The following is a 24,393-nucleotide window of genomic DNA, read 5'->3' as shown; positions in this document are numbered from 1 at the left end:
TCTTCAACTGCCATTTTGCCATTCTTATAGCTGAAGGGACTACAACTCAATCCTAACCTTGAAGGGTACTCCTTCACCCTCTACCATGGGTGTTCAGTGGCGCATCTCAGATTGAAGGCCATCTTTCCTGGCTGTTGGCTGCTTCATAAAGGTGTATCAAACTTCACATTTTTATTCATGAATTGGACTTATTCTCTGACTCAAACCTGGCGCTTCTGTCTGTAAGTGCCTCTGAGAGCCTGGCTCAGTTTTGTGGAAGCTCAGAACATGGTTTCTCTTTTTGTGAGTGTCCATCACATTCAACCTAAGGTTGCTTATACTCATGTAGGTCTCTGCTACATACCTGTTTTTCTTTTCCTCCTGCAACAGTTATTCCCTCCTAACCTGACAACTGCTTTCTATTTTCGGCACCTAGTGGGTCCTAGACTCTTTGTCCTCACCCGCTACTAAGCCAGCCCCCAACACCAGAAGGAAGGAAGCACAAAGAAACAATTAGTATAAAAATTCACTTCATACAGTTTGGAACCTAGAGCAACAGCCAACAACTAACAAATCTGGAAGCTGAATTCACACACATTTTACATAGAAATGTTGGAAATTCCTCATGTGATTAAATTTCCAGGAAATGCTGATAGCTCCATCGTACAGATGAGGAAAAGACAAAAGCAGAATATACCAAGGAAAAGCCAGAGCTTGTGAGATGGATACTGGTGGGCAGATGTCAATAAGGCTAGAGACAAACCCAGAAAGGGCACACTGAAGGAAGGTTGTAGAGGGAAAAGCTGGTGGACTGAAAATCAACATCAGACGTCAGTAAGCCTAGTAAGACAATATTGATCAGAAATGGGGCCACGGGAGGAAGGTGATACACACAAGAGGTAGTCATTATGTCCCAACTTGGATTTTTTTTTCACTGTACCTGTAGTTCTCTTAATGTTATTGCCATTAATTTTAAAACACATGTAAATGTTACTTGCTGGCATTTTCCTGAGGTGAGTTTGGGCATGGCATTATAAAACTGCGTAAGAACAAGAGTCAGAGCCAGCAAGGGTGGGGACAAGGGTTTGTAATCTTGAGTCAGGACTGTCGCACTCTGCATGTTGGACTTTCCAGGGCGTGTACTGGTACCTCAGTTTTCAGTGGATGGCATTAGAAAGGGACTTTAGGAGGTAATTAGGGCAAGGAGGAAGTGACAGCTGGGTTTGATGTGAGATGAAAAAGAGGTGGGTAGTCCTCTGCCTTCTGGAAGCTGAGAAAGGAGGAGGGATAGCTGCCTTCAAGCCCAGCGGCACCCTCAGTAGATGACCTTTCACCTTGACCTTGGACTTCCAGGCTTCCACAATGGTGAGGAACAAAATACTCTTTCCTTAGCCCCCAAGTCTGTTGACTCATATTCCAGGAGCCCAAAGTGGTAAAAGTAATTCAACAGTGGAATTTTTACTGAGTAGACCTACAGATCAGTGAGAACTGACTTCCCATTGAAGTCCATTTCTATGTCAACCCTCTACCATGACTTAACATTTGGGTATCTTGTGAATTAGTCACTAGCATCTTGAGTTTCAGACACCAAGTGTATATTTAGATCATAAAACCTGTATTATAAAATTTATGAATTTGGAAACAATTCCCTTTTCTCAAATAGGGAAGTAAGATTCCATAAACAGCGAATGAACAAACGCTCATATAAGAAGGCCCCACTGCATGGATCAGCCATGGGAGATGTGAATGACTGCATCTCCCAGCACATTCGCCGGGAACAAAGTTCTTGGACTCAGTGGTCTTTGAGTCACCATCATGTTCCAAAGCTCATGAGTACCACAGTGTACAGGTCAGAGCTAATCTAAGAGTAATGATGATCATAAAGGCCATAGCCCAGTGTAAACAGTAATTATGCTTATTAAAGCAGAGTCATTCAAATAAACATGGTTAGGAATAAAAATCACTAGTGCTGAATTCACATAACCATTTTACTAGGATACAAGATGGGGAGTGGCTTCTGTGATCCATATATTCAAAGGAGAAGTCTCATATTAAGACTTTCTATGCAAATTTATTCATGTAAATTATGTATGCAATCATGTTTTGTCTTCTAAGGGGAGTAAATAAAGTTTCCACTGTGATAGCATAATTTATTTCCCTTTCTAGAATAATTATTCTTGCTTATATCTTCAAACTTAAGGAAATAGGTCACTGGGTAACTCACTGCCTTCTACCAAGTGACTGAGACTTTTGAAAAGCAAGGCCAGAAACCTAGCATGTACTTCTGAGAACCAATCTTACCAGGTTCATTAAGAAGCCGATGTCTGCAAAGTATGTTCTACTGAGAAGCAGAAACCAGCCAGAACAAGGAAGTAAGATGTTGGAATGTGACGCTGAGCTGTCCTGTAGAACTTCATGGATTTTTTTTTCCTTCCTGCTTGAGCCTCAAATTGTCAGGCTGTTTGGGGAGCCCATAGGTCCTGTCCCACTTCCTTATTCTGTACACAACTTTTTACTATGTTCTTTCATAGTTTTTGAACTTTCATGAACTTATAGAAAAGGGGGAAATACTGTGTGTGTGTGTGTGTGTGTGTGTGTGTGTGTGTGTGTGTGTGTGTGTGTGTGTGTGTGTTTTAATCTCTCTGACAAAGTAATGGAGAAAAACTAAGGAGTGACAGTTTTCTTTGGCCCATGATTTGAAAGTCTCGGTCCATGGTTGCTCAGTTCCCAGCACTGGGAAACAGCTTTAATGCCCTGGAACAAGAAAGATCCTGAAAGCATGCTCTTCTACTGGGCCTTGCCTCCTGATGACCAGTTCATCTCTGAGTTCAGTGACCTTATCCATTGACAATGTTGGCACCGTATGATCCATCACCTTTCAACAGTACCAACAAGCCTCCCACAGAGGGCCCTACGTGAGAGATGCTGCAAACCACAACAAACAATAAAAGTAACTTCTCCAAAGTCATACCTAAGCTGTCAACTTAGTGACCAGTCACCCACAGCCAGTTTACTTTCATATATTTCAAATATTCTTTCATAAACTCAATTCATCCCTTAAAACCAAAACACAAACTGCATTATTGCCATTGAATTTTCAGCTCCCTTTCAAGCCTTCTCTATTAATCTGAGCAATGTCTTTTATAGAAAAATGATTTATGATATATTTAAATTGACAGGTGACCCTTGGTTTTTTCAGTTGGGTATAATGCCCCCAAAGGTAGCAGTTTCCAATCCTGGCAATCTGCATCTGACTTGTGAGAACAGAGTTGTGCCAGAAGTGATTAAAAATTGTGACTTAGGAAGACTTTCCTGGCCTGCAAATGACCCCTGAACCCAAAGAAAGCAGAGACTTAGCACACACAGGAGGGTAGGGTAGTGTAGAGCTGGGGAACTGGTGACCAGACCATGACTGGATTAAATCTTCAAATGGCACTTGGGCCATCTGCAACATCAAGGATTATCAAACGTGTAGCATCGAGTTTGGAGTTAGAGGGCAAACATTACAAATGCTGCTGTCGTAGGGGCCAGCATAGATGACATGTGTGGGGTCTGTTGGCAGCAAAGTTCGAAAGTGAGGCAGTCACCCACTGACACCTTCCTTGGGGTTCCAGTTGCTTTTCTTTTGCTGCGGCACCAACTACTGACTTAGGATTTCCTTTTGGTTCCTGATATGAAAGCACAGACCATCATGGTGGAAAGATACTACAGCAGAGGCCTAAGGCAACTGGTCACTCCTTTTTGTCCACTATTCTGGTGAAGTCCCGAGGCAAAATCAACCCTCTCATAAGTCATTTTTTTATCTTGTGTTGTGATTGCAGTGATGAACAATTAGCCAGCATGTGTGTTTAATTCTTTTGAACATATTTTTCACTATAATTTTGTTTTCCATGCAATAATTTTCTGTTCAAGGTGTCTTAGAAACTCATTTCAGATTCACAGACTAACATGAACTATAGACTCATGCTCTCACATAATAATAATAATTGTTCTCAGAATAATTATTGTTCTAGTAGACATGTTATTATAGCTTCAATTTTGAGTAATGTATCGAATATTATATGTAGTCATACATAATCAATAATGATGATACCACATGAAATTTCCTCAGTAACCACAAGGAAAAAAACACAGAAAAACATGGTAGCTGTGCAGAAAAATAATTACGTATGGGAAACTTTCTCTATTGGTTAGTCTGATCATACAAACCAAAATTATTTACTTATTAATTAAAGGAGATATTTTAGATTGGAATTAAATGAGTTGTCTTATGTTAGAATAAAATTATCAAGGATATGTCTTGCCTCCCAATATCTAAAGTCTCATAAAGGAAGCAGTCTGAGGAATAATCTTAATAAAATACAGGGAACTATAAATTAACGAGAAAGGTCATAAACATTCCTAAAAATTAAAACAACACCCTACCAAATATCTTTGAAATAACATCTCAGTGAAAATGAAAATTCAAACTAAATTTTCATATTTTTATATATCAATAATAAGAAATCTCTCAGACGGAATTGAATTTTTACCAAGCAGTTTATGGCAGTTAAATAGCCTAGTGGTCTTGTCAACGAACAAGAAAAAGAGTGACCAAGGAACACTGCTGAAGACCCACAATAAAGGACAAAATAAAGAGGAGAAGTAGAACGGAACCAACCATAAAGACATACCCAAAGAGACACATCTGGACGGGTGTCAGGGCATTCTCTGGAAGGTCTGACTGAGCATAGAAGGCCCTCCTCCAGAGTGGGTGACACCTAAGGCACGAACCACACATTCAGTGAGGCACAGGAAACAATGACACATGAGAGCAGTGCAGGAAGAAAGGAGAGCTTGCATCAGCCATGGTCAATCAGTCAATCAGGACGATGCCAATACTAGTAGAGGAGAAATAGCAACATCCCAGCATCCCGAACAAACAACAAACCCACAGGAAGCGGCAACCCCTTCTCAAGAAAACCGAGTATGAATGTCCTCAACAACCCAATGCAGACTAACTCAGTGCATTAAAACAAGGTCGAACTATCTGGCGTTCCAACTGACAGGCCTTACGTGACGGACACCCATAAACCGCCTAAGGACAACGGACACACCAGTGCTGTGCTGAGCTTCACCTAGCAAAGCTCTGATTAAATCATCAAACCATTTCCTGTGCAGGAAACAAACCTTTGAGTTAGGGAGAGATAACTTTGTCTTGTTCATCTCCTAAGAAACCAAAGAGTCATAAATGTGAAGGAGCTGTTTTGGTGTGAACTCTGCAGTGGTTATGCCAACAATGGTGCCTGCCAGCCAGAGGGAGGCTCCCTGGCAACCATTTTTTTTTAAACAGTAGCCATTGATACCCAGTGACACCACTCCCTGAATCAACATCGGATGCTTATTCTAAAATGACCTGAACTCAGATTGCCTGGGCTTTAACTTAAGGAGCTTGACCATGAAGTTCTTTCCCTAATCGAGTAGAAAAGATGAAGGGTGTCCTTTAGCCCGGCTAGATAACTCCCTCTGAATAAACTATACAGAGACCCAAGAGGAAGGTGCTGTGTCTTGGTCTCACACTCCTTCTAGTCATTTAATTTCTGTACGTCATTTGGTAATAAAACATGACTGAGATATGTGCTTGATTTTGAAGCAGTGTTTTACTATGGAGCCCAGGCTAACATTGAACTCACAATCCTCCTATCTCGGCCTATCATGTGGTGGAATTCTAATCCTACCATTAAGTCTCATGAGTGAGTCTTAATGTCTTAGTCTCTGAGTGGAGGTCCCTATTACTACCAGTAGTCATTGCCTGTGATGCTGGACTGAAGCTCAGTCACCCAAATATCGTTTGATGTCAGACCTAAAGAAAAGTCACGGGGCTGGAGAGATGGCTCAGTGGTTAAGAGCACTGACTGCTCTTCCCGAGGTCCTGAGTTCAAATCCCAGCAACCACATGGTGGCTTACAACCATCTGTAATGAAATCTGATGCCCTCTTCTGGTGTATCTGAAGACAGCTACAGTGTACTCATAGATAATAAATAAATAAAATATTAAAAATTTAAAAAAAAAAGAAAAGTCACCCACATACTTAATATCCTATTTTCACTTTGGAGATTAGAGAACAGCTCGTTTGGGGGGTAAAGATTGCAGCCACTGGCTTACAAAGTTCTTTAGAACTCACATAACGAAAGAAAGGAAAGCCTGCAGTCCCAATGAAGAAGACTCCTAGCATCACTCGGGGATGAGTTGGGAAATGACAATCCAACAGCATTTCTTTTTGACACTTTGCAAAAGGGAAGATGTGTCTTGGTGGGGACCCCCTGCAGATATTACTGTGACAATCATAAAAATACCAATTTTAGCACTGAGTACCACAGCAAGAATCCTCCCTCTGTGCTGTGGTGGTGGTGCATACCCGTAATCCCAGCACTTAGGAGGCAGAGGCAGGTGGGGTGGTCTCTGAGTTCTAGGCCAGCCTGGTCTATGGAGAGAGTTCCAGAACATCGAGGGATATGCAAAGAAACCATGTCTTGCAAAAGAAAAGAAAAGAAAAGAAAAAGAAAGAAGGAAAGAAAGAAAGAAAGAAAGAAAGAAAGAAAGAAAGAAAGAAAGAAAGAAAGGAAGGAAGGAAGAAAGGAAGAAAGAAAGAAAGGAAGAAAGAAACTGATCTAATTCTGTAATTGACATAGGGAAAGCCAGGCACAGAAGCAGGATGGGTGGCTGGGAAGCCTCCCTCTGGAGTTCTTGCAGCTGTGCATCCTTGTTTCTGAGATTTTCTTCTTAAGCTTAGGAGGGAAGGCAGCATAAGGCTAAACCCCAGCAGCCTGAAGTTTATACAGTGACTAAGCTAAATCCTCAATGGCCTATACTGAAAGATAAATGGATGTTGAGGTACCAGGCCCCCAACCAGCCTTCCAGACCAGGAAAGACTAAAATGAATGAAACAGTGTCTGCATGTCACCAAGCCCAAGCACAGACTGAAGACATTCTGTGTCCATAGCTGTGAAATGAGTGCCATCAATGTGGAGATCCTACATCAGCTCCTAGCACAGGTCACGGTGTGTGCGTGTGTGCATGTGTGTGCACACGTGTGTGTGTGTGCATGTGTGTGTGCGTGTGTGCATATGTATGTGCACACATGTGTATGTGCGTTGTGTGTGTGCATGTATGTGCATGTGTGTATGTGCGTATGTGCGTATGTGCGTATGTGTGTGTGTGCGTGTATGTGTGTGTGTGTGTGTGTGTGAGAGAGAGAGAGAGAGAGAGAGAGAGAGAGAGAGAGAGAGATCTGAGCCTAACAGCTCTCTGACACCGAGTCTCAAAGGCAAAGAGGAAGCCATGCTTCCCTGTAATCCACCCCACATTTAAAGAGTCCCCAGTGTGGCCTTAAATAGATCTCTACCACGTTCTCTTCGTTGTCATGTCAAGATGAGAGCAGAGAACTTCGGGTGGAGTTCACTCCGCTTTATGACACTCCATTTCGTCTTCCACCGGGGAGCTGTTAGCTTCCTTGTCCTGCAGCCAAATGCAGTTCATGCTCGAGCACTGGGCTTATCTGACTTGCACATTAATTATCCTTTATTACACCACTAGGCCTTCAGTGTCCCCTTTCCTCTTCCTTAGAAACCATGTGGCTCCAAGTAGACAGTTCTTAAGGGCATGCCGAAGGGAAAGCACCTTCGATAAACTTGTCTGGAGTAAGCCAGTCTGAATCTCAAGCTGCTCCCAGCCGTCGTGTCAGAGGCCTCATATCTCCCACAAACAGGACTATATTGAGATAGAATGAAAAATCTTACAAAAACTGAAAGTGAAATGCGGAAGACAGATTGAGCAATCAATGGAAGGCCAGAGCCAGAGAACCTACTTCAGGGTAGCAAAAGATGCAGAAGAGAGAAAGTCAGGAGAGTGCCATGCTCTGAGGGCAGCCTCCTGAGACACAGATGACAGGAAATGACCTACCCCCATGGTCACTTACTCCAAAGGCCCAGACCTTCAAAGTGCTCCTCTTGGAATGGATAAGTCTGCAAAGAACCTGCCACCACCGCGCCTCTGTTTTTGCCCTGAGAAAGGAGAAGATATGAAAGTGGGATATGTTCCCATCACTCCGCAGAAGGAGGGTGCCTGGGTTGGGATCTGCAGGGACAGACGGCTGCTGGCTGCTACCCTCCTGCTGGCTCTGTTGTCCAGCAGTTTCACAGCGATGTCCTTGTACCAGTTGGCTGTCCTGCAAGCAGACCTGATGAGCCTGCGCATGGAGCTGCAGAGCTACCGAAGTTCAGCGACACCCGCCGCCCCGGGGGCTCCAGGGTTGTCCGCGGGAGTCAAAGTGAGTTCACTCCCCCGCTCTGCCTGTGCAGGAGCACCAGGTATGACACTCTGCTGCTGTCCAGTAACTGGTTGTCTCTATTCCCAGCTCCCAACACCCGCAGCTCCTGGACCCCACAACTCCAGCCGAGGCCAAAGGAACAGACGCGCTTTCCAGGGACCGGAGGAAACAGGTATGACTGGGGCACAGCAGTTAGGAGCTGGGGCGGTGCTGTGCACACCTGCACCCGCCCGGCGGCGGCGGTGAGCAAAGCACTTTGTGTGGCTTTGTAGCAAATGCAATAGGCTGCGTGGCGTGCCTTCCCCTACACTGAGCAGGGCATGTGGACAGGAGGATAGGGTGCACGTATCCCTCACAGTGATGGTGTGCTCAAGAACTTAGCAGCAGAGTTCTTCCTGTCACCGCAGAGTCATGTGACCACCTGGATCTTGGTTAAGAAGCCATTCCCTAGCATTTTTCAGATTTCCCTTGTTCTAGCAAAGTTGAGGTAGGACAAACCCTGCATTATGAGGGTTTACTAATTTTTTTCTTAACACATACACGCGCACACTCACACGGTGGGGGCAGGTGCAAACCACACAGAAATGGCAAAGACTGTAATGTACCCTTGCCACATGCAACATAATTCCCGCGTAATCATTCTGCTGTGGCTTTGGTGATTTCTGTCCATTCTCTAGCGTTTTGCAGAGTTGGGAGCTACTAAAAATGAACTTTTCTTCTTACTTCATGGGGGAAAAAGAAGCAATACTTGTCTGTTAGCAATACGATTTAACACATCCCTGCTGTTGTCTGCTTTTTTATTCTTATAAAAAATTTACCCGATAATCCGAGTTAAAAATACCTAAAAATAAGTTAAAATAATTTCAACTGAGTTAAAATTAACTTTAAGTTATTAAGTGACTTAAAAATAAACAACAAAAATTATTGAGTTCTAAGTTACATGCTAAAAGAGTGCGTGGAGTTATTACATGCACTGCAGAACTAAACATTTTGCACAAATTTGAAATTTACTGTATTCAGTGTGAGTGACCTTCTATCTTTTTTTGCTGAAATGATTTTAGCATATATAGTGCGATGTATACAATACTAGCACACATGCCACAATGAGGGAATAATAGCACACAGTTACAGAGCATCACATGCTATATATTACGGTGTATGTAATAATAGCTCATAATCACAGTACATATAACTGTATAAGCACTATACCCTGCTTTATTCTGTTTTTTATTTTACAACAAGTATCTCACAGACTTCTTAGTAATTCCCTTGGTCTAATCTACTATTTGTCTTTTAAATAATTATTTTATTGTTACTGTGATTGATACAAGATACACACAAATTTTTTGTGTATCTCTTGTTTCTGAGGAATTATGCATTCGATAGAACCATAGTTTATTATTCGACTTTCTTACTCTGAACTCTTTGGGTCACAGGTTTCTATGTACTCATTAGCATTCCGTCCTTATACCTTCATTTTGATAGTTTTATAGCTTCGCCTTGCTTCTCAAGTTTAAGTGTGAACCCCATTCTCTAATTGTAAATATTTTTCACGTGTTCTTATTTTACTTTCAATTTTATGTTTTTTTTAAGTTTTGTCGATTGGCTGGCTATCTAGCCTATGTTTTTTTTTTTTTTTTTTTTTTTTTTACAATTTGACGTTGATGTAAATACTTGCACTGCGTCTTGTATTTTCTTCAAACCTATAGAGAGGTGTGGTGTGTTTATTAAAGAGATTCTTGTTTCCGCTGGTTTAAGTTAAAGCCCCTGGCTCCCTAAGTAGCAAGCTACGATCCCCTTTACTTGCCTCTTGTTTTGACTAAGTGTCCCTTTGCTCCTAACCTATTAATCCTGTGTCTCTTATTGTGGTAAAGCCTCTCACACTGGTATAACTTCCTCCTTTCTCCATCCCGCTTCAGGCTGTTGTCTCAAACAAAAGCATGAAAGTGTTCTCCAGAATGCTTGTGCTGGTGAACTTGGGGCATCAAGTTCTTTATACGCGACTGAATTTATGTGAGATAGTTTTATCGCCAGCTTCTTCCTCTACCCTTCTGCTTCATATGGACTAAGTAGTTTTACATTTTAGTGGACATCAATACACAGTCAGGCAGGGTGCCACAGTGATCTTAAGTCATGTCTCCTACACTTCCAGGCTTCCTAAAGACTGGTTTCAAAAATAACTTTGCCATTCTAAAGAGGACATAGACTCATTTTAAAAGGTTTAAGAGTAAAGAATAGGAGAGAATTATGGTGTATGTCTTTAATGCCAGCACGTGGGAGGTAGAGTCAGGCAGAACTTTGTGAGTTCAACACCCAGCCTGATCTATATGGAAAGTTCTGGACCAACAGGGCTACATAGGAAGAAAAAGGAGAGGGGGAGTGGGGGAGGGGGGGAGAGAGAGAGAGAGAGAGAGAGAGAGAGAGAGAGAGACTAGGTTAAATATCCTATAATGATATATTTTAAATAATTTTCACATTTGCATATTTTATAGGTTTGTGATTTTGTGCATCCAAATATTTCAGGCTGACGAAACTGGAAGAGGAAAATTAATTAATAATTTGTAAAATTTAAAGAATAATGTACTGTCAATATATGATACACATATTTTGTTTTTTCTTCATTTATATTTCCCCAATACTCATAAATCCAAGATAAGAAAGTTGCAGATCTGAGTCTCAAGGAAGGGAAATGTCTCCTGTTCCTGGACAATTAAAGTATCGACTCTTGTTTCCTATACTCTCCTTCTGAATTAGGGAAACGTACTTTATCAGTGACCACTGTGATTATCTACTAATCCACAAAAGTTATCTGAAACACAAGGATTTTCTATTGGTTTACTGGAGTCTTATTTTTTTATTGATAAAAGCGTGTTTATTTTTGTAAATTTTGTTACACCTGGTTGTTCTGACTGTTTTCTTGGACTTGAACTAACCTTGGTGTGTTCCTTTTACTTTCACAAGTGTCCGCTGAGGCTTTTACTGGGAACTGCTTACATCTGTTTCTGAGCTGTGGGTATCTCCATTCTCTCTCTTCTGACAGCAGTAGAAGAGAAAGGCAGACCCACACAAGTCCTCTGAGTCCTCTGGGGATAGAGTACTTTTACTTAATTTTAAAACAGCATTTTGGCATACTTTTTTAAGTTATTTTGAATTTGAATTATATTTTATTAAGCTTAGTGCATTTTATAAGGTCATTTTATTGCAATACGATAAACAGAAATGTGGGGAAATCCAGGATTAAACAATTGCCAAATAGCTTATCATAACCAACAATTCACTCTTAATCCTTTAAATGTGTTTGGAAAGATTCTTAATAATAATAAGAGAAAAACCTAAAGCAGCATAATCTGAAAATATTACATAATCCAGTTTCCTTAAAACTGCCCTCACATTGGCCTGTGCTTTGACCCTTCACAAGCTATGATTTTATCCGTTTCACAGTCCACATAAGAATATCTTTAGAGCCTACGAAGGTGACTTCTTTCAAACAGCTTATGGGCAAACGAAATTAGCCTGTCATCCCAGCTACTCTGGAGCTAAGGAAGGAGGATCACATGATGAGTTCAGTCCCTGCCTGAGGCAGCCGAGTGAATCCTGCCTCAAATCAAAATAAAACAAGGAAAGAGGAGGCAGCTCAGTGGTCCAGCTTCTGCCTCGCATGCACGGGACCGGAGGAGGCAGCTCATTGGTCCAGCTTCTGCCTTGCATGCACGGGACCCCAGGATCAAACTTCAGCATTTCCTCACTTGTCTGTCTACAGGGAAAGTTGAAATAACTGTTTTAGATTCTAAAAAGACAAAGCTCTTTTAAAGAAACATTGTATTGACTATTCTGCGCATAACATTTATCAAAGCTCCTGCAACAGTAGCAGTGGCAAAGCAGAGGTGGAAACAGGGACAATTATGAGACATAAGGGAGGGCAGAGGGGCCCAAAGATCACAAGAGAACAAGGACTAGGATCATTTAAAATTCACAACCCTGAAAGAAATATCTGTACTTTATTGCCAAATAATGATCGGACAACTTGGGTCACTTTGCCTTGTTTTTTATCCGTGTTACACAGACTTCTCAGTTTGGAATCGGTTTTGAATTATACAGGGTTGCAAAGATAGTTCAGAGCCTCTGGGAATACTTCCGTCCAGCTTCCCTTAACTCTGTGGCACCAGGCCACACGAAGACATCCAGACTCATGCTCATCTAGGAACGCAACACCAGTTGCAACTTGGGAGTTGACGTTCCGTCCAGGATGCTATACTGCATTTAACAACCATGAAATTTAGAAATTAGAGGGTAACACAAAAATCTTAATACCTAATATTGTAACACGAGTCCTTTCTTGGATGAAGAGAAGTGCCAATACTATTTTTGAGTGGCCTTTCTTGATCTCCATAATCCAATCCAAGAGAGGGAAAGCTGTGATGTCTTCCAAGTGGGAAATGTTGGCTTAACTTTTTGCAGAGCTTGACCTGCAAGCTGCACCATGTATGTGAGGAATGCAGCAAAGAACTCTACCATTTAGGTGAACTTGAGCCTCCTACCAGGCTTGGGTGGGTCCCTTCCTAGAACAGCTGGCGGCTGCTAGGTGACCTTTGACCCAGTCTTTGCTCATTTTTTTCTCCTCTTTTTCAGTGGTAAGGCTCCTCTGAACCCTGCCCTGTGTGTGTGTGTGTGTGTGTGTGTGTGTGTGTGTGTGTGTGTGTGAGTGTGTGTGTGTGTTTCGCAAGAGCTGGCATCTGTTCAGTTTCCAAAAATGTCTTTGAAATTGGAAATACTGATCTGATAACCAAATATCTAAACCCTGTTCTGGTTAAGCTAGAAGTTTTGGGAAATAAGAACGAGGAAGCCAAGCCAGTCAGTGCAGCCAAAGGTAGCAGTGAAGTCTGTTCTCTGGAGTCAGGCGTTGTGGTGAGACACACAGAGAAAACAAATGAATGGCATATGTAAGTTGACATAAGACTGAACAATAATACTTTGAAAAAGAATATAGGTAAGTCGGCTTTCTGAGTACCAGAACTAGGCAGGATGCCGGGGGGGGGGGGGGGGACATCTTTCTAGCTCTCCTGGAAACCTCAATAGTTCTTCGAGATTGTAGCTCTTGTGCTTTTCAGGCGTGAGCATTTGTTATCAAACTGACTTTATAATTTCAAGCATTATACTGCTCTTATTAATAATTCCAGATGCCCAACGTGTAGGTGAGTTTTAAGTCAAACCGGCATGCCCTAGAATTGCCTGCAAAGAGAATCTTTTGAGGAATTATCTAAATCAGGTTGGTCTGTGGTCATGCCTCTAGGAGAGTGCCTTGGCTGTTAATTTATGTGGAAGTCTCAGACCATTCTGAGTGTCACCATTCCAGGGGTGGGAGGCTCTGAACTATGGGAGAATGAAGAAAGATAGCTGCCCGCAAGCCCGCAAGCGAGGAAGTGTTCTCTCTCTCTCTCTCTCTCTCTCTCTCTCTCTCTCTCTCTCTCTCTCTCTCTCTCTCTCTCTCTCTCTCTCCTTTTGACTGTGAGTATGATGGAGCACCTGCTTGAGTTCTACCTGGATTTCCTTTAAACAATGATGTGTCCCATGTAATTGCGAGCCTCCTCTGCTTGGCCCTCTGTCAGGGCATTTGACATCATCAGTGAACCAGGAAAGCTGGTAACATCTTTCTATTTAGTTTTTTTTTTAATAGGTGAGCTCCTCTGGGCAGGTGCAAGTTCATCTGAGCGGTGCTGCCCTTTAAAGGACACACCTGTCTCTGGAGAGCTAGATCCTGTCCAATTGGGCAGACAGCCATTGTTTGTATGCCATGATGTAGTCAATCTGAAGTAAACAAGAAAGGGAGAGAGAGGAGCCAACGTGGTGGAGTATGCTCCCTGTGGATCTCTATATGGTGTCCTTCGCCCTGCAATAAAGTTTTTCATTAGGAAAAACCTGGTTTTATTTGAAATTAAAAATTGATGTATACTACCTAGAAAGAGCAGAGGCTTCATTATAACAGTTTCATAAAGTATGCTGTGCACTTTGATCCTATACATACCTACCCCTGCTTCCTCTAAGATTAGAACATTCCATCCTGCAGGAAGCTACCTAAATAGGAAGGTAAATATTCACATTAGTTTCAGGAAGTCCCAGAAACTGAACAAAATTCAGCAGGCCCCTCCCTGCTTGAGTAGACAATAAAAGTTGAGAACACATCTCAGAGCAAATAAACTATCCTGGTTTGGATATACTTGACACAGGAAATGGCACTGTTAGGAGGTGTGGCCTGGATGGAGTAGGTGTGGCCCTGTTGGAGTAGGTGTATCACTGTGGGGGGTGGGCTTTTAGTCTCTCCTCCTAGTTTCCTAAGAAGCCAGTCTTCTCCTGTTTGCCTTCAGAACAAGATGTAGACCTCTCAGCTACTCCAGTGCCATCCCTGCCTGGAAACTGCCATGCTTCTCACCATGATGAGAATGGACTGAACCTCAGAACCAGTAAGCCAGCCCCAATTAAATGTTGTCCTTTATAAAGAGTTGCCTTGGTCATGGTGTCTGTTCACAGCAGTAAAACCCTAACTAAGACAGAAGTTGGTACTGGGGATTGGGATATTGCTGTGATTGGCCTGACCATGTTTTTGTTTGGAGGAATGTGGGTTTGGGAACTTTGGAAAATAGTGGGATGCTTTAAGTGAGGCTTAATAGACCATCCAAGTAGGAATATTGAAGACATTATAGTGCTGAGGGTGATTTGCACTGTGCAGACCTGGCTCAAGTTGTTTTAATGAGGTAGAATTTTAGTATGTGTTCTATCTACTGTTCTTGTGATATTTTGATGAAATATATGACTGCTTTTCACCCGTGTCTGAAAAGTCCACCTGAGGCTAAGGTGGAGAGACTTAGATTAATTGCATTGGCTAAGGAAGTCTCAAAACAGGCTGGTATGAATTCTGTTATGTGGCTATTGAAGCTTACTCTTATTAAAAGCATTTGGATGAAAAGGAGCAAGCCAAGAAAGGGAAAATACAAAATGTATGGTTCAGGTATTAAAGGGGCACCAGGAAGCCGAAGGGAGCTAAAGCCCGTGTTCCAGGAGATACATGGATTAAGGGACTGTGAGGAAAGACCCCACCTTCGGAGTTTATTATGCTTCTGCAGTTGAACAAGGGACTCTGTGATTGTTTTCATCTGGACTTTCAATCTAGAATGAAGTACAATCGAGAAATGAAGAGCACAGCTGTGACAATACATCCTGAGTCTGGAAGACGCAGGCTTCTGATCCAGAATTTGAGGAAAGGTGGCCATTGAAAATCTTAGGCCCAAGCGAGGTGGTTCACACCTTTAAACCCAGAACTCAGGAGACAGAGGCATGCAGATCTCTGAGTTCAAGGTCAGTTTACAGAGCAAGTTCAAGGACAACAAAGCTTAGGCAGGGAAGGAGTTGAAAAACAGAAAGCTGGTGATAATGTAATAGAACAATGGGGCCATGTTCCAGCTCCAGCAAGCAGCCAAAATTAGCAGCTTTAGCCATGTGGCTCTGGCTTTAGAGTCAAGAATGGAAAGGGCTACTGGGATAATTGATGATGCTTAGCTGGAGCTAAGAAATTAATGGTGATTAAGAAGAGACCATATTACTGAGGTAAAAATCTGAGAAGCATTTCCTGAGCATGCAAAGAAACTATGTTCCAGAGATAGCCATTGCTGTACCTCATGCTGCAACTAGACTTGGTAATGTGTACAAGTGACCCAGGTGGTACTGGTGTTGAAGATATGAAGGCGTCACGGAGAGCAGCTGTGGCTTGTCACTGTGGGAGGTCAGGGATGGACATCGGTGAAGGTGCAGCCTCAGTTGCCGTTGATGGCCCAGGACTGAAGGGGTCATGCAAAGGATTTGTGGCTTGGCACCATGAAGAGAGCCTAAGAGAGACTACTGGTGAAGCCTAGTTGCATGGAACAAATCCAGCATATTGAAGACACCAGTACCATGGGATGACCACCAAGAACAGCAGCAACAATAGAGTGGATCAACCGGAGACCGGAGTGCTACAGAGGACAGAGCTGGAGAAGTGACCCAGGCCCTTCAGAGGAGCTCAGAAGTGTTGATCCCAGACACTGGACTAAATGTATTCTGCATTATGCTATGTTTAGGTATGGGCCCCATAGACTCATGTGTTTGAAAAACCTGTGGGGGCCAACGAATGGAATGAGGTGGTTTGAATATGCTTGACGAAGGGAATGACACTATTAGAAGGTGTGGCCTTGTTAGAGGAAGTGTGTCACCGTGGGAGTGGGCGCTTAGACCCTCCTTCTAGATGCCTGGAAGCCAGTCTTCTCCTATTTGCCTTCAGAATAAGATGTAGAACTTTCAGATCCTCTAGTGCCATGCCTGCCTGGATGCTGCCATGTTCCCACCATGACGATAATGGACTGAACCTCTGACCCTGTAAGGCAGCCCCAATTAAATGCTGTCCCTTATAACAGTTGCCTTGGCCATGGTGTGTCTTTAGAGCAATGCAAACCCTAAGACAGAAGCCGAGCTGCAAAGAAGATTCTCAGAGGAGAAAGGCAGCAGACAAGACTGTGAGACCAGACCACCTGCCTGAAAGAAGCAGAAACCAGCGGAGCTGCCTGCCAGAGATTTAGACCAGCTGGGGCATCTGGAAAGGGTTCTCTCCAACCTGTTGGGCATCCTGAAGGCTGTACAGTGAGCTCCAGGTTCCCAGCTTCGTGAGCTGTCACCCATGCTGGGAGTAGGCTTTGGTGATGTAGCCGTGATGAGTCATTTCTGCTTTAGAAGTAACCCCAATAAAAATGGTTCATAGTTCACCAAGTTGGCCTTGGACGGCATCCATACTTTGGTCTGTCATGGGAACTTAATCCTGGGTGACTAGATGTGCATGTTGCATTTCCCCAGAAAAATTTTGTCACACAACAGTGTGTGAGATCTTTCCTCTTTCCAAGTAACCCCCTGTTTACTTTTGTGTTATGTGTGTTTGTGTGACTGTGAGTTATAATATACTTGTGTTGTACACGTCATACCATATATAAATGTAGATTTCACATATACATGTTTGTATTTAGCAAACATACATATTTATCTCACCCATTCTGCCATATTTCACCTAATTTGGCAAACCACCACCCATCCGCTTTTCGGAAAAGTGGCATAACTTGTTTTATGCCTGAATAAAGCTCTATTGTCTGTGCATCCCACTTTTTAAATGTTCATTAGATGCAGGACAGTGAGACAGCGTTCCATAGCTCAGCCGGCATAAATAGCTGTACAATACAACATGAAAATGCTGACTTCTGCCTCGCGTGCTGCACTAGACTTGTTTGTGAAAAATCCCAGGAGTGATACCACACTTTAGATGAGCCGAAGGGAAGCCCAGGGTCATTTGGAGAAACGGAACAAAGTTAGCATAAAGTTTAAAGTAATAAACGAGAGGTTCGGTATCTATATTTATACATAATGTATAAAACAAACAAGTTCCTGTAAATTTCACTATAATCTGGCTCTGCTAACACTGCATCTGTATGAGATAAGGGGCAGAGCTCTGATCTGACTTCCTTGTCTGTCGGTTGTCCATTTCAGCTTACAGAAGCTCTGCATGTTCTCCACGATTGACAGTGTGCAGTGATCCTAATGTGTGATGTCTGTCTCCCTGGCAACAGCAACAATAACAGAGCTAGTTACTTATTTGGGGAGCCAGTAATTATTTTCAAATATAGACTTTTACTTCCCAAGAAGGAACAGACTGCTTCTGTACTTTTCCCCTGCACGGACAGGAGTTGTTCAGTTGGGTTTAAGGATTTGTGTAGGCTTGGAAAAAATGTGCTCAAGATCCCAGGTTATGGGATCTAGAAAGAAACAGGAAGCATTGAAGATTTTCCGAGCTGCCCGATGTTTATAGGCATGGAGACCCCAACCCTCAATCTTGTAAACAGGGAGCTATGTGGGTGCTCCTCTGTTGCAGTGTCTTTTCGAGAGTCTGGCTTTTCTCTGTCCTTGAAGTGATCGCAAAAGTAATTGTCAGGGCTCACTGGGAAACTGTGCTGCAGAAGAAAAGCTGTGTGTGACAATCTTTTCTCGTGAGCCAGTCATACCCATCCACAATTACCTAATGATTACTTTGCTCATACTGGACTTTGATTGGTTGACATATTCTACAGGCAACCAGATTCAGCTTGAAGGGCTTTGGTTTCTGATACAGAAAGCAACATAACACAATAGTGGCTTCCTTCCTGTTTCAAAGCACATGCTTCAGATTTTCTTGATTTAAAAGTGTATGGATGTTATATTGCAAGTCACAGCTTTTAGATAGGGAGACAAGGTTTCCTAATGAGTAACATTCAGGAGCCCCAGCTAAGACTGAAGAATCTTGGCTTTCCTCACCCCACTCTTGAGGGCAGCAGCTGTGTTCATTCTTCAGGAATTTCACTTTATAAACCACTTACTTCCCTGAGCCAATCTTTTTGGCTTCATTATGAGTAAATATTCTTGAGATCTAAAATGTGACCACCCTCAGATTATTCACCATGGTTCCATGTACCATTATGTCATGATTTCTAGTTTTTGATGGGTTTCACTGCCAACTTAGGGGAGAAGGAAAATCTGTTAAATGTTCTATATAATTTCAGTTGTGGGAAAGGGAAAGGTATTTTTATACCCATGAAATACTAAGCACTACTGATGAGTTTCCCAGTTCTTACCAATAGGCGCTCCTTTAATTAGACTGTGGGCCTCTGAAATGGGATGGCTAGCTACCTACACTGTTGGGAAACACTGTAGCTGTCTGAGTTTGGTTCACTATGCATCAAATCTTTTATTACACTGCTATAGATATCACAGAATAAGATCTGTGTTGAGTGACTCTTACAATAAAAACTGGAAAAGTTTACTGGTAGATTTCAAATTTCTTAAAAGGAAAAAGAAAGGTATTCAAAAGGCCTGGAGACTTTCTTAACCCGGTGCCACTGATGGACCTGCTTATTTGGAGAATATACCTGAGGCACTGGTACTCAGCAGACAGCCTGATAGCCTGCTTTGATCACTGAGGAACACTGTTTGCAACAATATTTCTCTTCTAAGGGTTATATTTCATCCAAGGGTTATATTTCTCATGGTACATGCCAAAATATTTTTTTTCAATGTGTAGGCTAGAGCCAAGTTTCAGTTCAGCTAAAATCAAATTATGATATTTTCCTACCAGGTTGGTGGTGGGTTCTAATAGATATGTTTGATAAGACACCGATATTAGGGTCGTGGCCGTGTTCTACTGAGCTTAAAGAAATAGTCAGAAAGTAGTTCCAAGAGGAACTCCATGCATCTTGCCTGCATTACCTTCAGTTAGTATGAAATGCTCTACCAATGTCCTCCTAGCATATTCACCGCTATCCAACTGCAATGTGTTAAGCCTTTAGGCTTAGGTGCTAACACTACTACAGTGTTACTTTGTGCTTTCCTATACGGGTATAGATTCTAAGATTACATCAGCATCCCTTCACTTAATCATCAGGTGTGCAAGCATGCACACACACATACATACATACATACACACACACACACACACACACACACACACACACACACACAGTAGAAGGGGAATTAATTGGGTAGAAGAGATTAGCCTCATAGGAGAAGGCAGGAGAGATTAATGAGAGAATTTGGTCAGAGTACATAGTATATTGAAGAAAGATGAATTTACAACAGTTGTCACTTCGTACAAAGAATATATACTAATAAAAAGCTTTATTATTAGTTTTTTAAAGAAGTGGATGGGGTGTGGGAGTCCCACTGTGTGGCCTAGAATTCAGTATGTAGACCAGGTTGCTCTTGCATGCATAGAGATCCCTCTGCCTCCTGAGTACTGGGTAATCTTTATTTGTGATGCATGCTTAGATTTATGATTTGCATTTGCAAAGACATCTTTACTGCTTCTTGTGGTTCTCCTTACACTTCAGCAGAAAGGCCCTGCATTTGTTTAACAATTATTCTTTGCTCCCTGGAGATGTGTGGTTTGACCTGATGATTTCAAGAGGCTTTGCTGACTGTGTAGCCTCAGAAAACCTTACATCTCATTTTAAGGTTTTTGTGTGTGTGTGTGTGTGTGTGTGTGTGTGTGTGTGTGTGTGTGTTTGCTTGGGTGTTTGTTCGTTTTCTCTTTCATCTAAAATATTCTACCTACAAAACTTGACTTTGGCTCTAGAGCAAAATAGAATTTAAATTCTGGTCCCTCTGCATCTCTGAGGCTCTGAACAAGCTGTCTATATGCTCTAAAGGAAGCCTCCCAGCATCTGATCTTTAGAGTTCTTGTCAATATCAAAACAGAGGTACACATCAAGCCTGAGGGTGGTATTTACCACTTCTGTCCGTCAGTAAATTCTGACAGTTACTTTCATTTTCAGACAAGGCAAAAGTTGTTGTTTTTTTTTTTTTTTTTTTTGGTAGCAAGTCACTATTTAATGTTAGATTTTTTTATTAAATGAAAATTATTTTAGAAAATCCTTACACATGTAACTCTTCAAGTATATGGCATACGTAAAAACCAAAGGACCCGCCTGGGTTGATACCAGCTCTTCAGTGTATGTTACAGTTTCCAGTTTAGCATTTTCATGGGATTTCTGAGTGTGCGAGTGAACGCGTCTCTGTCTCCTGTGCCTTCTCTTGGGCTCTTTTCCTTCTGTTGGTTTATCCTGTCCAAGTTCAATGTGGTAGCTTTTGTTTTATATTATTATATTTTATCTTGTTATTTTTTAAAGAAAGAAAGAAACAAAGAAACAAAGAAACAAAGAGAGAAAGAAACAAAGAAACAAAGAAAGAATCAAAAGCTAGCCACTAGGGTAAAGGTTATTTATACCTGCCATTTATACCTGCTGGGAGAAGGCAGATCAGTTTTCTCTGAAGAAGTGACACTGGGTGTATCAACTTCTCAGTGTAGACTTCAAGTTCAGGAGTAGTTGACCAACACGTAGTGGACACCACAGCTTTTTGGTGTCCTTTTATTTGGTTATGGCTTGCTGGAGTTTTTGTTTGCTTGTCTGTTTGTTGTTGTTTTCTGTTCAATGTTCTGTTTTGTTTTCTTTGTTTTGAAGGGTTTTATTGTATTGGGTTTGTGCTTGTTGGATTTTTGTTTGCTTTTTTTGTTTGTTTGCTTGTTTTGTTTTGTTTTTTGTTCTCTTGAGAAAGCTATTAAAGTTTGGTGGGTAGTGAGGGAGAAAGGATCTGGAAGGACTTAGGGGAGGGGAAGAATAGAATCAACATAAATTTCAATTTATTAATTGTTTTATTTTAAATAATAAAAATATTTTAAAAAGTCAAAATGATTAGAAATAGTTTAATGGAGCCGAGACTGAATGATTGATACAGATGGCCTCTCACTGCATTTCCAAAACACTGAAGTCTCACCTTGGGTGTCAAAAACTCTGTGTGTTTAAAGGGGACGATTTCACAAAGACGCCGTTCTTTAAGCAGTGTGAGTGCTCCTAGGGACACAGGGTTAGCCATATCTTCTCTCTTCTTCATGGCCTTCTTGCTTCTGCCAATAACTAAAACACTGTGGTTTTTGTGTTTTTGTTTTTTACTTTTCAGTCATTCAAGACTGTCTGCAGCTGATTGCAGACAGCAACACGCCGACTATACGAAAAGGTAATGACCGGCCAGCCTCTGTGTCTGCTTAGGATTCAGTCCAGCGTGGCTGATGCTTGTAAGTCTCAAGTCTAAGGTAGTGTTTGAACTGCGGCTCCCATCAGCCACCCTCCAGAGTTCTTACAGCACACGGACTAGTATAATCATGCCGTAGACGCACAGCCTCAGATTAAGTTTCAGACAGTCAGATCACATTGAGTTCAGCTTTTATTGTTCGGGGAAGTGTTGGCTTCTGCAGAGAGACATGGCTCTCGTCCTGTGTCTGCCTGTGCTCCTTGGCTGGAAATCTCCTCAGGGGATGGAAATGGGGCTGCCTTGTTCTGAAAGCTGTAATTGTATTGGTTTTTAATGTCCACGGGGAATTTAGTGACAGATTATGGTTTCAATTTGATTTTGTTCTCTTGGAGCTTTGCTAGTTTTAATTTTAGAAAGAAAACAAAAAAGTGGTTTCTCTAACAGCAGCCGGACACAAAAATACACTTTTCACCCCATTTCCCAAATAACGCCACCCACGATTTTGAGCCAAAGGAAGAGCCAAGCACAAGGGCTCTGTTGATAACCCGAGAGCAGCTCGATGCTCCCTGCAGGCCTTCAGAGGCCTCCTGAGGCCCTCCACATTGCCAACCTTGGTGTCTCCTCCCAGAAAACCTTTTCTCTCTTTAATTTAGTCCAATTTCTCGTAGATTCGCATAACCGCGCCACTCTTGCATGCAGCAGCGCCCTGAAAAGTAAATATTTGGGAAACATTGACGCATTGCAGTCCTTGACAAGATAAGATAATCGCTGAGCAAAAATGTTCAAGGAGGAATGATGCAGTTGGTCTGCATATTTTATCTGTGGTCTTTTCACTGGGGCACAGAGAAATGAGCAGCACCACAGTGGCTTTTTTATGTGAGTGTGTCATTGCACGCTCAGCTGTAAGATGAAGGAAATTATTTACACTCACAGGAAAGTGGATGGGACTAGGGTCCACAGACCTAGAAAGACAAATAGAGTGTGTGTGTGTGTGTGTGTGTGTGTGTCTGTGTGTGTGTATGTGTGTGTGTATGTGTGTGTTGTGTGTGTGTTTGTGTGTGTTTGAGTGTGTTGTATGTGTGTGTGTTGTTCTCACTCTCTGACAGCCTGACCTGCCCACCCTCCCTCTCCAGCTTGAGATCTGCTTCCTCCCTTCAGATTTATTACCACACATGTTACCACAGGTTTTCCTCTCACTTCCTACAGACCTCCTCCTTATTCATAGTCTGCTGCATTTGGCATGCATGCACACACACACACACACACACACACATGCACACAGGTACACACACACACACACACACACACACACACACACACACACACACATACACAGAGCCCAGAATCATGCTGTATACAAATACAGGCTTGTGTCTCATTCAAGACAGGGATCTCTGGTCTCATCCACTTTCCTGTAAGTGTAAATAATTTCCTTCATCTTACAGCTTGATAAAATCAAGCCACGTATACGCATTACACTGCCCACTTCTCTGTTGATGTATTTATTCAGTTTACATACTGTGACTGAACTGCTGAGAATATGGAATGCTTGTATTGAAGAAAATGTTTGTGGGTTTTATTTCAATGGAGTTTGGCCACTAATGACCAATGGGGGGAAAAGAAAATAGAAGAAAGCCCATGAATTGACAAGGAAAGACTGTACACGGACAGCTGAGAGGAGAAACAGCTTGGGCAAGGGATTTATAAGTCCTGTGGCTGCAGCTGGAGTTTAGACCACACTTGATGACCAGGGATGGAGAAACAACTTAGGGTAGATAACACATGCAGGCTGGCCTTCCCAGTGAGTCTCTGGTTCTATTTTGCATTTATACTTTTGTACATAATTTTAAAGGTGCTAAAGGCCAGACAAGTACCAGGCCATCTGAAAAGCTATGATTGCTTATAGCCTTTTGTTTCCCAAAACCATCTTTGCAGCATTCAGACATCAGCAACCGATTTTTCTAAGAATAGAACTTAAGCCAGAAGAACCACCTAAGGACTGAAGACAACATTTAAAACGATGCTTGGGGAAGATTCACCAGACACATTTGTTTGAGGGGAAACCAAGCCTAAATCCACACAAACACCGCACCCTCGATGTTTTTGTGCCATGGGTGCCTGTGGACCTGGGCTACAAAAGGCCAGAACTCCATGGCATTTTGCATGGATGGGCCAGCTTCGGCCAGCCAGCCAAGGACAGGAACACATACTTGAGAATTGCATCTAACTGAGACATGCCCTGGTATTCTAGTTGAGCAGGCCTACATGTGAAGAAAGTCTTCGTGCCATGAACCACTGCCTCTTGCAGAGGGCATCAAGCCTTGCTCAAGCAGTAACATGTTTATCTTACTGCTAAGCCCTATCATCCGGGAGTCTGAAGCAAAGTCTCCTATGCTCTCCAGAGCACAAAGAGCGGGATGGCTTGCATTTGGTATGCAATATAGTCACCCTCAGTGATGACCACATTCTGCTGATCCAAAGC

At 42.3% G+C, this 24,393-nt stretch overlaps 1 protein-coding gene across 5 annotated transcripts in view; it reads left to right on the top strand.

The window, feature by feature from the left end:
- Window positions 1-7,212: 7,212 nt before the first annotated feature.
- Tnfsf13b (TNF superfamily member 13b) overlaps window positions 7,213-24,393 on the top strand; it is a 30,696-nt gene continuing 13,515 nt past the window's right edge. Inside the window, exons 1-4 of one of the 5 annotated variants that reach the window (XM_006253480.5) lie at window positions 7,213-8,288; window positions 8,376-8,460; window positions 14,651-14,746; window positions 21,840-21,896. In XM_006253480.5, coding sequence (XP_006253542.1) covers window positions 7,926-8,288; window positions 8,376-8,460; window positions 14,651-14,746; window positions 21,840-21,896 — 601 coding nt within the window. In that variant the 5' untranslated portion in view covers window positions 7,213-7,925. Of the gene's footprint in view, window positions 8,289-8,375; window positions 8,461-14,650; window positions 14,747-21,839; window positions 21,955-24,393 lie in introns of all 5 variants that reach the window. The other 4 variants (XM_063275652.1, XM_006253481.5, NM_001395721.1 and 1 more) reach the window with 4 other exon arrangements.

Source organism: Rattus norvegicus, chromosome 16 (genome assembly GCF_036323735.1).
Source record: "Rattus norvegicus strain BN/NHsdMcwi chromosome 16, GRCr8, whole genome shotgun sequence".
In the NCBI taxonomy this organism is placed as follows: Eukaryota; Metazoa; Chordata; class Mammalia; order Rodentia; family Muridae; genus Rattus; species Rattus norvegicus.
This window is presented reverse-complemented; position numbering and strand designations above follow the sequence as displayed.